This window comes from Paroedura picta, chromosome 16, assembly GCF_049243985.1.
Source record: "Paroedura picta isolate Pp20150507F chromosome 16, Ppicta_v3.0, whole genome shotgun sequence".
Classification (NCBI taxonomy): Eukaryota; Metazoa; Chordata; class Lepidosauria; order Squamata; family Gekkonidae; genus Paroedura; species Paroedura picta.
Window position 1 is genome coordinate 24,163,426 of NC_135384.1, and position 14,534 is coordinate 24,177,959.

Consider the following 14,534-nt stretch of genomic DNA (forward strand, 5'->3'; position numbering starts at 1 on the left):
GAATTAGAAGAAGAAGGGTTGGTTCTTATATGCCGCTTTTCTCTACCCAAAGGAGTCTCAAAGCGGTTTATAGTCGCCTTCCCTTCCTCTCCCCACAACAGACACCCTGTGAGGTGGGTGAGGCTGAGAGAGCCCTGATATGACTGAAGGAGAAGAAGAGTTGGTTCTTAGATGCTGCTTTTCTCTACCCAAAGGAGGCTCAAAGCGGCTTATAGTCACTTTCCCTTCCTCTCCCCACAACAGATACCCTGTGAGGTGGGTGAGGCTGAGAGAGCCGTGAGATTCCTGCTTGGTGGTTAAAAACCACTGAAATTTACTCGTAAGGATTGGGGCTCTCGTGGGTTGCCATCTGCTGTGTTTGGCTGGGGATATTTGCAGATTCTTTTGTTGAGTCAGGTTCCTGGGTAATCTGGGGGAAGACACCCTTTCCCACCCTAGGAAAAAACGGACCTCACTGGTTCCCATACTGGAAAAACAGGGGAATGGCAGCGGGGGCTTCACTGTGTGGGTGGCAGGTTGGGAATTCCTGGAGATTTGGGGGTGGAGCCTAGGGAGGACAGCAATCTCAGTGGGGTATAATGCCGTAGAGTCCACCCTCCGAAGCACCCCTTTTCTCCAGACGAACTATCTCTGTAGCCCAGAGATGAGCTGTCATTCTGAGGGATGCCCACCCAAGTTGCAGCTGGAGCCTCCCTAGTAGATGGAGGCCAGACAAATGTTTTGGATCCCCCATGGGGGGAAAAGTGGAGTATAAATCCAGTAAACAAATGAACGTGTGTCTGCCCCTCTCACATCCACAGGCCCCGGAAAAAGCAATTCTCTAGGGGGAAGCCAGCTATATTGGGGCGTGTCCTCTTCGTTCCGACAGAGCATCCCTGTTCTGCTCCGTTTTGCAAAAAGATGTGTTTTCTCAGGGACGCCATTACGCCTCTCTTCCTAATTATTATTTTTGTGGGGGTGGGGGAGCGGAGGAAAAAAACAAGGATCAAGCCCACCAGTCTCCTCTAGAGTTGCCCAAGGGGTGCTGGGTGGGCAGCAAGCAGCAGACTCTTTGGTTCTTCTCCTCTCTTGGGGTGGGGGTGGGGGTGGGTGCAACCTCTGTTAAACCAAAGCCTGCCTGCTCCCCCTCTCTCAAGGCAGGGCAGAGAACAGCTGGCGGTGTTGCCAAGGGAGGGGCCGCTGGGGCTGGAGACACGGCAACCCCCCCCTCCCCAATGCATTTATTCTGTAGGTTTGCACAAGATGTGGGTGGGGTGGGGTGGGGTGGGGAGCAAGGGTGGGGAGCAAGGATGGGGGGGCGTCTCTGCCCCCCCACGCACACCTTTGAATGCAGGGTTGCTTTCCGGGTTGCTAAGGGAGGGGCGTTGCGCAGCAGACCCCGCATCCCCCTCCCTCGCTTTGCAAAGGTGTCTGCGCTGGGGGTGGGTGGGGTGGGGTGGGGGGCGCATTGCATCAGGCCCGCAGCCCAGGGGCGGGGGTGGGCGGCCCTCTCCCCTCCCTCTCCCTCTCCCCCTCCCCTCGTGCCCAGGGGCCGGGAGCCTCACATGACCCACTTCGGGCGGCGTCTTTGGTAGGGGCGGCGGCGGCGGCGGCGGCGGCGGCGGCGGATCGGGCGCTCGGGAGCCGTGGCCGCCGACCCGAGCCCGGACGGGGTCCCCCCTCCCCACGGATGGCCCCGGCCCCGCCCCGGGGAGGCGGCGAGGGGGGCCGTGATGGCCGAGGTAAGGGCGCGCCGGGGGGCTGGCCGGCAGGGCGTGGTGCCCGCGGGGAGGGGGTCCGGGGGAAGGGTGCCGCTCTCCGGCTGAAGAGTGGGGCGGACGGGGGCGCTGGTTGGACGGCGCGGGTGGGGGGTCTTTTAGGGGGGGGGGCTGGAGCCGAGCCAGCGGGCATCCATGGGGCTGGGGGGGGGGCTGGCGAGGGATGCCCGGCAGAACTTCCTTAGGGTCGGGGTGGGGCGGCCCCGGCGTGGAGGTGCAGCAATGCGCGAGGTGGCCCATCGGGGCTCACAGATGTGGCTGGGGCTGCCCCGGAGGGCAACCCTGGGGGTGGGGGGTCGAGACCTGGACCTCTGGGGGGGCACGGGGAGGGGGTTCCTGGCTGTGTGGGGCTGGAGGAGTTCGCTCAGGAGCCTGGACCTAGAAGGGGCCGGGGTGGGATGCCGAGCTCTTGAAGGGGGGGCAGTGAGCCGAGGTGCCAGCCTCCAGGGGGGGCCGGGAGACCCCCGGGAATTCCAACGCCTCTCCAGACTCCAGAGATCAGGTCCCCTGGAGAAAATTGCAGCTTGGGAGGGTGTGCTCCATGGCTTGTACCCCCCCTGAGTTCCCTGTCCACCCCTGGTGCCACCCCTGGTGCCACCCCTTAAACCTCCAGCCGTTTCCCAACCTGGAGCTGGCAGCTGACCCCTTGCCCCAGTGGCCAGGGAGGACCTGGCCTTGGCACAGGTGGCACCCAGGACCTGTGTGTGTCATTTTGTGTGTCATTTGAGTCCAGAGCAACCAGGGGCAGAGCTCGTTGGGCCAGGGAGGTGGCACCCAGGAACAGGCCTGCGTGACCCGGAATGTGTGCGGCTGACTGGGGGGCGGGAGAAGAAGCTCTGGACATGCCTGGGTGGGGTTTGGGGGTGCAGAACTGAAAATGCTGCTTCCTGACCTGGTTTACACATGAGGATGCTCACTCAGGATTAAACCCTGGCTGGGACCGGGAGTGCTTGAGTACTCTGATTTTTGATTGTGAGCTCCCCGTCGGAAATTATCACCATATATTGCTGGGCGCGCCACGTTTGATGATGCTCATGCCACCAACCAAGGCCTCGTGGTCCTCCTGTCCTCTTCTAGGTGTGTGTTTGGCTTCTTTGAAATACGTCTGGCCTGCAGCCACCCCATGCCAACTGCCGAGACTGTACGTGCCGTGTGGCACAGACGGCGCCTTATCTTTGAATGTTTGTTTTTAATCTGCTTTATGAGCGCTTAATAATGAATATTTGTCTATTTTAATATATTTGCTAATCAGCCTTGGGGTTCCTGAGCATTTTGTTTTGCATCTTGCGTTTGGGGGGAAAGTCGTAGCAAGGCACGTTCTGGTGTACGAGGATTGTAATGTTTCCAGTTCCTCCGATGAACATATTGCTTCATCCTTGCAGGGACCGGACAGGGGTGCTTGGGAAGGGGGGTGTTGTCAAATGGTTAGCTGTTTGCAAACAGGCCAAGGGATGGAGCTTTAAGGTTCGATGCCTGTGTGTGTGTGTGTGTGTAGCAACCAGCATCCTTTGTGAGAGCCAGGGTTGGTCAGCAAGCCCTGGGGAGGTGCCTAGACAGAGTAGCTTGAAGGATGTGGGAACAGGTCAACAACTGTGCAGCCAAACCGTCTCCCCCTCCACAATGAGCAGATAGCACTGGAAAGATCCCAGATCGCATAAATGGAGCCGGTTTCTCAGGCAGGGGTTGTTTGTGTTTTAGGACAGAGATGCTACGGGCCTAAACGTGTTTGCAGAACTGGGCTGGCCATTCAAAAGAACGGACGGATATGCTGCGTTTCCCATGTGAAAGTGTTGAGAGGGGTCTTCGTTTTGGACTCCGGCCCTCTGTTTTCCTGTCCTTCAGAGTGTGTGTGGTTGTCCTCTTCCCTTGTTTATGCTCACAACCACAGCCCTGGGAGGGGGAGGCCCAAAAGCTCCCAATAAGCTTCACATCGGAGGAGAGTCTTGAAAATGGGCCTCCACAGGCGTTGTCCGTCACAGCTAGGGGGAACTGGCCATCTACCCAGCAGTGCTTCTTCAAACAGCAGTTTCCTTTTGCCACGATCATGCTTAGGGTCATCCTGCCTTGATCTTCTGTTTTCCTGATGGTCCCCTGTAGGTGAAACAGACGGATATGCTAGCATCACACCTTGTGCCCTGAGAACATCTGGGCCACCCTGGCCACTCAGTCTTGCCTCCCTCTAACCCGCCAGCACATCATGAAATGACCATACTCACCTCCGCCCGCCTACCGCCTCCTCCTCCCCGTCAGCGGGACCCCGTGCCGCGGCTGGAGTGAGCCGCTCTTCCCCCTCAGGCCCTGGTGCCGACACACCAGGGCGGTGTTCTCAACTGGGGGGAAGAGCGGAGGTCTTCCGTGGGGTGGGGCTGCTGCTGGGGGGGAGGCGAGGGGCCCTGGCTCTCTGACGGGTAGCTTCAAGCTGACCCGCCTCGAGCCAGGGCCACCCTTACCAGCCCCCGCCAGGCTGACGCAGCCCACACCCCGGTCCTCCAGCCGCGGTGGGATCTGCCTGGCCGCCTCTGGAAATGAAAAACAAGAACAGCAAAATTAAAATAGTTACTGGGGGAAAATGACCCCCCCCAAGCTCTTCCATGCCCCCCCCCGGCTCCTTTACTGGCAGCTGGAGGTTCTTACCGTTGTTGGTATAAATAGGCGGAAGGCGGCCAGGTTCTCCGCTGCGGGGGGCTGATGTTACTGCAATAGTCAGTGTTTTTCCTTTTACAAGGAATCCATCTATTTCTGGAGAAAAAGAGGAATTAGAGAGAACTGAGCTAGTTACGATAACATTTATTGTATGTAGCCAAAGGCCGTTACAAAACACAATTAAAACAATATGGCACAAATATAAATAAATAAAACAATATTTCTCCAATATTGTGTACCTAAAAATGTAAACATGGACCACTAAGTTACAATAAAAGGGATAAAATGGTGTATCAAGGTGTAGCCCCCTCCCCCAGGGGTCCCTTTTTCCTTCAGCCTTTAGGCCCCACAATGTTGGACTCCAGGTGGGAACTTTGTCCTCCTGGACGCTTCCTCAGCCAGGCACACAACAGCTCCCACCTGGAACACAACTGGGTTGGGCGTGAAGGTGCTGTGGGACTCCACGTCTTCCCTGCTAGTTCACACCCACGGGGCTCCCTCCTTTTCTCCCTTCTATTGGGAAACCTTCCAAGTTGGACTCACCGCTTGCCTGTGCTGGCCTCATCTTTGTCCAAAAAATTTGGAGCAAATGCCCCCACGGGTGCTGGGGGGCAGGATGTCCCCCTGGACTGTGATGCAAGAATGGTTCTGGCCATCCCCATGGCAACCCTGCAGCTAATTAGGCAGAGGCAGGAAGGAGCCCTGGAGAGGCCGGTGCTGAGGACAGGCAGGGCAGGCAGGAGTGACCAACCAGGGGCTCGGGCCAGAGACAGAGGAGAGATTTAGGAGCATTAGGAGAGAATTAGGGGAATTGGGCAGAGATTCATTCCCTCTGCTTGGGAGACATTTCTTGGTTGCCAACCTTTGGGGGCAGCCTGGAGATCTCCCAGAATTCCAGTGGCTCTCAGGCAGCAGAGGTCAGGGTCCCTGAAGAACCGAGTAGGTAGACAAATTGAGAACCAGGCTGCATTGGAGGGCAGGCCCTGTGGCATGATGTCATCCACCCCCTGACCCCAAACCCTCCCTCCCAGTCTCACCCCCCCCCCAATAATCTCCAGGTATACCCTGTCAGAAGCTGTCAACCCCAGAGGACTCACTAAAGGCCTCCCTCCCTTCGTGCATCCCCTTCATTTAAGGAGGGGAACTTGCCAGAGGTCCTGAGAGTCAGGGCTCCAGCATGCCAGGCCACCCCCCTCCAGCTGTGCCTGCTGATCCCCTCCCAGTCCCTACCCCACATCACCTAAGGGGAGCTCCCTGAGCCACAAGGGGCTTTCTTCCTTTCTTCCTTTCTTCCTTTCTTCCTTTCTTCCTTTCTTCCTTTCTTCCTTTCTTCCTTTCTTCCTTTCTTCCTTTCTTCCTTCCTCCCTCCCTCCCTCCCTCCCTCCCTTCCTTCCTTCCTTCCTTCCTTCCTTCCTTCCTTCCTTCCTTCCTTCTATACCGCCCTCCCTGAAGGCTCACGTAAAACAGAAACAATACAGACAACTTAGTTTAACAATAATAACGTGATAACAACCAGCAACGTAGAGCAGTAGAAAAATGTGGAGAACATGAAATTAACACTTGCCGATAGCCCAGTGGAACTGCAATGGGTGCCATAGGAGGGAGGCTCAGGGGTGAATTGCAGATGCTGGTGACTGAACCTTCTGTATGCACACCAGCTGCTCTGCCCCTCAGCCACGGGCCCTTCCCCTTAATTATATATACGTTTACAGAGGTTTTCCTGGCCTGGATAGCCCAGGCCAGCCTGATCTCGGATGGGAGACCACCAAGGAAGTTTGGTGTCAGAGACAAGCAATGGCAAATTTACAGGTTTGGCAACAGTGACTACAACAGCAAATGTGTTTATATGTTTTCGTATGCAAGTAGGAAGCTCCTGTTTCTCTAAAATCCCCCCCCTCCCAGCAGCAGAGCTAAGTGTGAATTAGCAGAGGACATAGCCAGGTGTATATATTTTGTCCCTTAAAAATCCTCCAAAGGTCATAGCAAGCTCAGCAAGTGGCACTGATGTGGTTCATTTGCATAATTTATTATCCATCTGCTGACCAGGGAGCGGGGTAAAGAGTTGGGCAGGAAACGAACACTCCATCCTCTAACAGCCAAGATCACTTCAGCCTCTTTTTCTTCACCAAGCATTTTCAGGCTTGGCATTGCGGTCATCAAAGCTAGACATTTGCTTTCTTTTAAGATCAGTGAAATCCACAATTCCCAAGAGTGGCGCATTCAGCCCTAAATTCAGTACATGGTAATCATGGACTGGTGGAAAAATCATGGATTTGTGGACTATAGCCCTGAATGTATGATAAAAACAGCTCTGAATTAATAAGGGCCTTTGGCTGAAAATGAACCGGCTATACAGGATGTTGCTTAGGGGACTGGGTCTCATCTGGCAGGGTCATGATCCAACCAAAGGCGGGTCACACCACTGGCAGCACTACTTGTTTAGATTTCTTTTTTACAAGAAGGAGAAGCCAGCAAGAGTAAGAAAGGGAACAACAGGTGGTGTAAACTGAGAGATGACCGGGCATCCAACAGAGCTTCTTCCACTGTTGATCAGAAGAGGGGCTTCTAAGATCATGCTTGAACATGACAACCTTCCCTCTTTTTTAAGCTTTAAAGGAAAATGAGCCGGTCACCTTTCCTTCCATCAGGTTGCCCTGGAAGGACAAAAGTGGCTGCAATGAAAAAAATTACAGTGGTATTCACCATGGAAGGTCTTGGATTCAATTCCTGTGAACCAGCACAATACAATGGCTGAGAGAATCTGCTCTATCTATGAAGCTCCAGGTTCAAATCTCACCCAGTCTGTGGTAGAGACCACTTTCCCTTACAGGGCTATTTTAAGGACTCCCAGAAGATAGTGAACTGGATCCATCGAGCTTTTACACTCACCTGATTCTCTGTCCAGATAACTTTTGTCCTTGCAGATCCCATTACCCCCAGCATAGCCTTTTTTTGGGGGGTGGTCCAAAGGACCCCTTCCTTCATCACCCACAGAAGAGCCTGGTTGGAGCCAGCCTTTTTGAACAGTGTCTCCCCCCAGCCATCTTATCATTCTTACTTCTAAAGGGACATTTGGCCTTGGCCACTGCATTGTCTGAGGTGGCTAATGTTTGGGATGGAGTTCGAAGTCCGTTGCGGCTCTTGAAAACCTCCTTTTGCCCAAACTCCTTAAAAAGTGACGCCAAACCGGCTTTTCCAAAGCTTGCCTGGATAAAACTCCTTGCGGTGGTAACGGGAGGGCTGTTTGCGGTGACTCGGTTGCAAGGACAAGGGCGCTTTGCGCATGCTCAGCAGAAAGGCATTTCTTGCTGCCTTTCGGTGGAGGCTGACGCATTATGCGTTCCCAGCTGCTAATGCATTATTTGGGACGTGAGACGTAATTACCTATTCAAGAGTGCTTTCCTCTCCACGACTCACTGTCGGCTTCCAAACGCGGCTGGCGGCACCGGGTGTGTGATTTAAATCCTTGTTCCCTTGCCAGGGCTGTGGGCAGACGTGTGCCGTTGTGTGTACAGGTACAGCAGAGCCTCTCTCAAGACTTAATTCCTAGAGAAAGAGGCTGGAGTCTGGGAGCCTACCCTGCAGCCCTTAAAATACAGAGCGGGTTTCCCAGTTGGTCATGCATACCATGACAGCCCCTCAGTGGTATCGTGGTATGGGTTTTTCCAGCTGGGGAGAGCCCTCCCACCCCTGTGCACAAATCCTACCCTGATTTGGACAGGTTCACCGGCCCCCTCCGAAAGTGGCCAATGATGGGCCTGGAGATTATGGGAATCATATGCAAGAGGTAGAGCCTCTTGTGGCGCAGTGTAGTAAGGCAGCAGACATGCAGTCTGAAAGCTCTGCCCATGAGGCTGGGAGTTCAATCCCAGCAGCCGGCTCAAGGTTGACTCAGCCTTCCATCCTTCCGAGGTCGGTAAAATGAGCACTCAGCTTGCTGGGGGGTAAACGGTAATGACTGGGGAAGGCACTGGCAAACCACCCCGTATTGAGTCTGCCATGAAAACGCTAGAGGGCATCACCCCAAGGGTCAGACATGACTCAGTGTTTGCACAGGGGAGACCTTTACCTTTACCATTAACTTCTTACAGTGGGTGAAGACCTTATTGTTTCATTCAGTGTTTTTAATTGTTGTTAGCTGTGTGTGTTTTAAAAGCTGGCTTCAATCTTTTCTAATGGATTGCTGCCTGGAGGGCTCTAAACGGGTTAGAAAGGCAGGATTTAAAAATGTTGAAAATAGTAAATAATGCTGGGTAGGCAACTTTTTGGCCCAAGTGCTGAAAACAATGCAGCTTCTCTTTGTTTCAGAGGGCAGCTTAGAGACCAGCGTATAAACTTTCCAGAGTCAAAGCTCCCTTTGTCAGTCAGGAGAAGGGTAGAAATGGAGATGTTAGAGTCCTTTTATCTACTCAGAAGGTGGGAGGGACGTGTAAAGGAAGCAAAGGTCTGTGCATATTGTAATCAGCTTGATAGGAGCAGAGGGGAAATGCTTGAGGGAGAACATTAGCATTAGGAATGAGATAAGGACCTCTTGCCCCTATTCAGGTGTGCATGTGGGTAGGTTCCCATTGTCTTGGACTTGTGAATTAACTCAAGTGGAGCAATCTTGGCTTGTAATTTTCCCTTGAAATTTCTTTGTTTGGGGGTTGCTGCTCAAAAGTCAGCAATGGAACGACCTGGAAGATTAAAATGATCTCCTGCTGGTTTTTGAGTGTTGCACTGTGCAATCTCTGTCCATTTATTATTTTGCATAGGGACGGTCCTGTTTATCCAACAGATTGGGGTGGAAGGGCATTGCTCTAAAAGCACTCTGCCACTTCCTGTTGTGTTTTGTGGAACGGAGCGTTGACTCTGGAAAACAGGTAGCCTGAAACTGCTGTTTTCCTTTGTCAAGATGCTGGCAGACAACAGTGGGACAAGAGAAGACTGTATCCCACCAGATAGACACACGGGGAGCAAGCTGCATGTCAGTGGCACTCCCAGTGCCTCAGAGACCCAACGTGGCTGCTTGGTATAATGCTCAAAGAGTGGCGGCTTTGAATCTGGCTCGCCAGATTTGATTCCCTGTTCCTCCACATGCAGGCAACTGGATGATCTTGGTCTGGTCCAGCCTTCTTCAAGCTTTTGACAATGGAGGAGACCCTGAAATAATTTTTCAGGTTTCGAAGATCCCCGGAAGTGATGTCAGCTGGCCACGTCTCCCTGCCACGCCCCCAGGAAGTGACGTGTCACCAGAAGTGACATCACCACCTCTTTAACGGGCAGGCTCGAGGAGGACTGGGGGTGGGACAGAGAGGAGGCAGGATTAGACATGCAGGCTCCGCCCCCTCCCAGGCAGAGAAACTATGAGAGAATCCACTCATGCTTGGGAGGGAAGAGCAGTGGAAGCAGCTGATTCCTTAGCTTGTGGCCAAGTACATTCAGACTGGATGGGAATGGTTGCAGGACCCCCTTTAGAGCTCCCACGGACCCCCAGGGGTCCACAGATCCCTGTCAGAAGCTGTTCTCACAGAGCAGTTCTGTCAGAGCTCTCCCAGTCCTACCTACAGGGTGTCTGTTACGGGGAGAGGCAGGGAAAGCGACCATAAACCACTTTGAGACTCCTTTGGGCAGTGAAAAGCGGGGTATAAAACCAACTCTTCTTCTTGGCCCTGTGCGCTGTGTGTCTTCGTTCAGCGTGCAGGCTGGGGGTTAACTACCCCAGTGCTATGCACCAGTGGACGAGTAGCACATGCGCAAACTGCATTTCTGCATGAAGGGGTGCATGAAGAGTGCTCCTCCCTGCGAAGAGCTGTCCTGCTTTCAGCACACGTCTGACCTTAAAGGAACTGGGTGGATGTCAAGGAAGGGAGGAAAGTGTGTGCGTGTGTTGGGGGTGTTTGTTATGTGTCCTTAGAGAACCCATTCGTGCGCTTTCAAAAAATAAATGGCTGCCTCCATTCAGCCCGACTTCCTTTTCGGAGGCCTGGAGTTCTGCTGTGTCAGCACAGAGACTCCGGGAGTGATTAACTGATTCGGTGGTGCTCTGTGCAAAGTGGAGGCTGGAGCCAAAGTTTCCATTTGCTTTCGCCGGTGGTCACCTCTGCGAGGCTAAACTCGTGCCTCTGCTGACTTTGAAGTGGATCCCTCTGAATCGCCGGGACTTACGATCCAAGCCACGGGCTCCGCTACAAAATTCAGGGGTCTCTGGGCGGGATGGAAAAGATGAAATGTTTCGAGTGCATTAATTTTATTAGTCCAGTCGGTTTGTTCAGGAATATCTTTTCTGAAGGCCTGTTCAGTCTGGGGGTGCAGGAATACTTTATGCCTTAAGGCAGCCTTTCTCAACCTTTTTACCATTGAGAAACCCCTGAAATGTTTTTCAGGCTTTGAGAAATCCCAAAGGTGGTATGATCTTGAAGGAGATGGTTGGGAAGCAGAGCTGTGGACATGCCCACCTGGGACCCCTCCCCTTCCCACCCCCTCCAGATCCATCACTGGCTATGTGGGGGCAGGTAAACATGGCCATATATGGTTCAACAAATTTAAGAACTATATTAAAAAGTTAATTAACTCCCACCCACTGAAGGAACCCTTCCAGAGCTCTCAAGAAACTCCAGGGTTTCACGAAACCCTGGTTCAGAAAACCTGCTTTAGGAAACCCTGGCTTTGGGTGATGATTCTCCTCTGAATCCCTTGCTGACAAATATTTCTTTTACCAAGATTTTATTTTCTGCAAGTTCTGAGCTATCCAGAATGGGAATGATTTGCGTGAGAGAATGGAAACAGCATTAGTTGGCATATCTTCCCCACCTCATTAATTTGCATATTGTATAATTTTATATGTCTGCTAATCGTAGAGTAGGGGGAAGCAAGGAGCTCTTCAGAGTGCTGAAATTCTATTCTTTCACCTCTAGAAATCCTTCTCCATCTTCCCTGCAGCTTCACCAGGCATTACTTTCAAGTGTAACCAGCCATCGGGCCTAGAACAGGGGCTGGCAGGGGCTCATGGTAATGGTCGTCTATGGACATCTGGAGAGCCACAGAGCCCTGCCCTTGATGCTTGCATCTTTGCAGCAAACCCAAAAGCTGAGGTTCTCGAAATGCCGCATTCTGCATCCGAGAATAAGAATCTGTAATTGTGCATCTTGATCTGCTTAAGCGTTCCAGACAACAGTCCTGCAGTGATGGCGAAATTAACAACTTCCTCAAGAAACGTGTCAATTTCGAGGTTTGAGGAATGAAGGGGGGGCTTATTATGTAAGCAGGAGACAAGCTTAGAATGAGAAAGTTTCAGAACTACAAATCAGTGTGTTGCGATGCATGTAAACATTGTAGTGCAGAAATAGAAGGAGAACGAGTTTTGAGTATAAAGGTATAAGGCAGGGGTAGTCAAACTGCGGCCCTCCCTAACGGGGGCCAGGAGGGGGACGGTCCAGCCCTGCTGCCATGCAAGTACTGAACCCCCCCCCCACACGCCAGTTGAGAAGGCCACCAAGTTATTTGTGTGCTGTCAGAAGGTCTAATTCGTGGCCAACTGTGTGCGTGAAGAAAATCAGTAAAAGAATTAGCCCGGGGAGGGAGGGGACTTTGGCCTTGTTTTAAACTACAACCAGAGTGACAGATTACAATGATAGGGATGTGAGTGTCCTGCATGGTGCAGGGGGGTGGACTAGATGACCCAGGAGGTCCCTTCCTACTCTATTATTCTATGATTTGATTTGATGATTCTAAGAGTCAGAGCTAATTCCTGTGGCGGCAGCAGCATGGTGCAGACAGGTGTGCCTTTCCCAGCTCACGTTGCGTTGTCCTTGGGCTCCATTTGCATGGGTTCGATTTCTGTGCAATATGTTTCCTTGCTCGTGGGCCTTCCTGCTCCTCCGTTTTATCCTCAGAACGCCCCTGCATGGTGGGTCAGGCTGGGAGAGAGTGGCCCAAGGTCACCCAGATTTATGGCTCAGCAGCTTGGGCGTCTGTCCGATCCTAATCCAACCGTCGGCACCGCAGAGGGAGCACTCGCCCTCTCTTCTTCCCCCCCCCCACGTCTCTACCCACCTCTGATTCATTCTGGACTGTGCACAAGGACACAGCAGGCATGGGTGTTTTGCATGATTCTGTTGCAATGCCCTCCCTGCATTCCTCACACTCACAAAGAATGACGGCCAAAACACTGACCCGGCCCTGGTACATTTGGCTTCCCGACCGTCCTCGTTCCAGGATGAGCTCAAAGAGATCCTAATTTGGCCTAGCTCTGAAGGCCCTCCAAAATATGGGTCAGCCTAGGGGATTGAGAAGCCTTAATCCGTCCTGGCCGCCTGTCTCTTGTAAGAGAGTCTTCTCCGCCCCCTCCTTTTATTTTAATCAGCGATGGTGGTTTTCTCTTCTCTTCTCTATCCAAGACCCCCACTGCTCTTAAACACACATACATACACACACACACACACACACACACGGCGATTAGTAACCCTTTCGGAACGGCTCACTTCATTGTGGTGAAACTCAGTGGGGAAAAAGTACAAGGCCCTCCAAAGCGGTCCCAGGAATCGCTCCAAAATCAGAGTCCGGTGGCACCTGAGAGCCAGTTTTGTGTAGTGGTTAGGAGTGAGGACTTCTAATCTGGCATGCCAGGTTCGATTCTGCACTCCCCCACATGCAACCAGCTGGGTGACCTTGGGCTCGCCACGGCACTGATAAAACTGTTCTGACCGGGCAGTGATATCAGGGCTCTCTCAGCCTCACCCACCCCACAGGGTGTCTGTTGTGGGGAGAGGAAAGGGAAGGCGATTGTAAGCCGCTTTGAGCCTCCTTCGGGTAGGGAAAAGTGGCATATAAGAACCAATTCTTCTTCTTCTTCTTCTTCTTCTTCAAGACCCACAAAGATTTATTCAGGGCGTGAGCTTTCCAGTGCGTGCACCTTCCTCAGACTAAGGAACTACCATCATAACAGTGGAGATATAAGGCATAAGCTAATTATGGTAAATTATCGCTGGCGCCGTTTCAAAGGGAACTGGCGGCCGTCCCCACGTCGTCCAGCTAACTCCACAACATGCCCAGACATTGGCGTCGTAAGAACCTTTTTCCTGGGAGTAAGTCCCATTGAATGGACCCGAGGAGATCTGTTTCGGATTGCTCTCCTCGTCCCTAGCTAAGGAAGTTACAGACTGCAGTCAGAATTTTCTGTCACGCCCTAAACCAGTCATTCTCACCCAGGTAGTCTACTAATCCCAGGGAGGGGATCCTCCAGTTTTTTTTTGGGGGGGGAGTATCTTGTGGCATCTTAAAACAGCGGCTGCAAAACTTATTTGAAGTCGGACTCGCTGCTCAACTTACCCTCTTGTGAACTTATTCTGCAACGCTGAAATCCTCCCCAGCTTAAAATGCAAGTGTCTCACACCGATTTCAATTCCTCACAAGATTTCCATTTCTGACAGTCGCATTATATTGTCAGGTTTTCTTTTCAGCCCGAGTAAATGCACAGCGAGCTGTTCTTGTGTCCCTCTAGCTCAGAAATCATGTCCATGCTTAAGAACAGACAGTTCTCTTGTGGTGGCTTAGATGCCACTCAAACACCTTCATAACATCTCTGGTTGCCAAGTTTCCTGCCTGCTTGCTTGGTTTTCACCTTGGCTGGTAGCAATAAGGGAAATACAGTGTCTCTAGTTGAATGTATTGTTTCTCCTCTTAAAGTTAGGCCCCTGCACGTATCATCTAAACCCGGGGATTGAATTCTTTTTTCTTTTCTCGTGTTTATTTATTTCAAAAAAATACTTAATGATTTGGGACTTGTTTTAGTAAAGCAAACTAAAACAAGTCCCAAATCATTAAATATTTTTTTGTGTGCTTTGACACGGGGCTCTTGAATGTCTAAATAGGAACAGTTAACATTGAGCAGGGTTTGACTTTAATTGTTTCATGCTTCGTATTTACAAATCTGTAGCCTTCCTGAGCCGCATTGCCATTCTGCACCTATGTTTACTTTTGGTATAAAAATTAAAGCAAAAAATAGAGCAGGGTTTTCTTGTTACATGCAGAGCAAAAATGAATGACGGTTGAATGGAGGAGCCCATCAAAATAATTCTGGCTCATTCATTGGTTCTGGACATGGCTTAGGATGTGCCACCCCCTGTGAATGGACACTTCAAGATTAATAATTAA

The 14,534-nt window shown here is 52.0% G+C and overlaps 1 protein-coding gene across 1 annotated transcript in view; it reads left to right on the forward strand.

Moving 5' to 3' along the window:
- The first annotated feature begins 1,546 nt into the window (after positions 1–1,546).
- The window catches only part of ARHGAP23 (Rho GTPase activating protein 23), a 180,528-nt gene continuing 167,540 nt past the window's right edge, over positions 1,547–14,534 (forward strand). Inside the window, exon 1 of the mRNA XM_077315773.1 lies at positions 1,547–1,721. Within this exon, the coding sequence (XP_077171888.1) occupies positions 1,713–1,721 (9 nt within the window). The 5' untranslated portion in view covers positions 1,547–1,712. The remainder of the gene's footprint in view (positions 1,722–14,534) is intronic.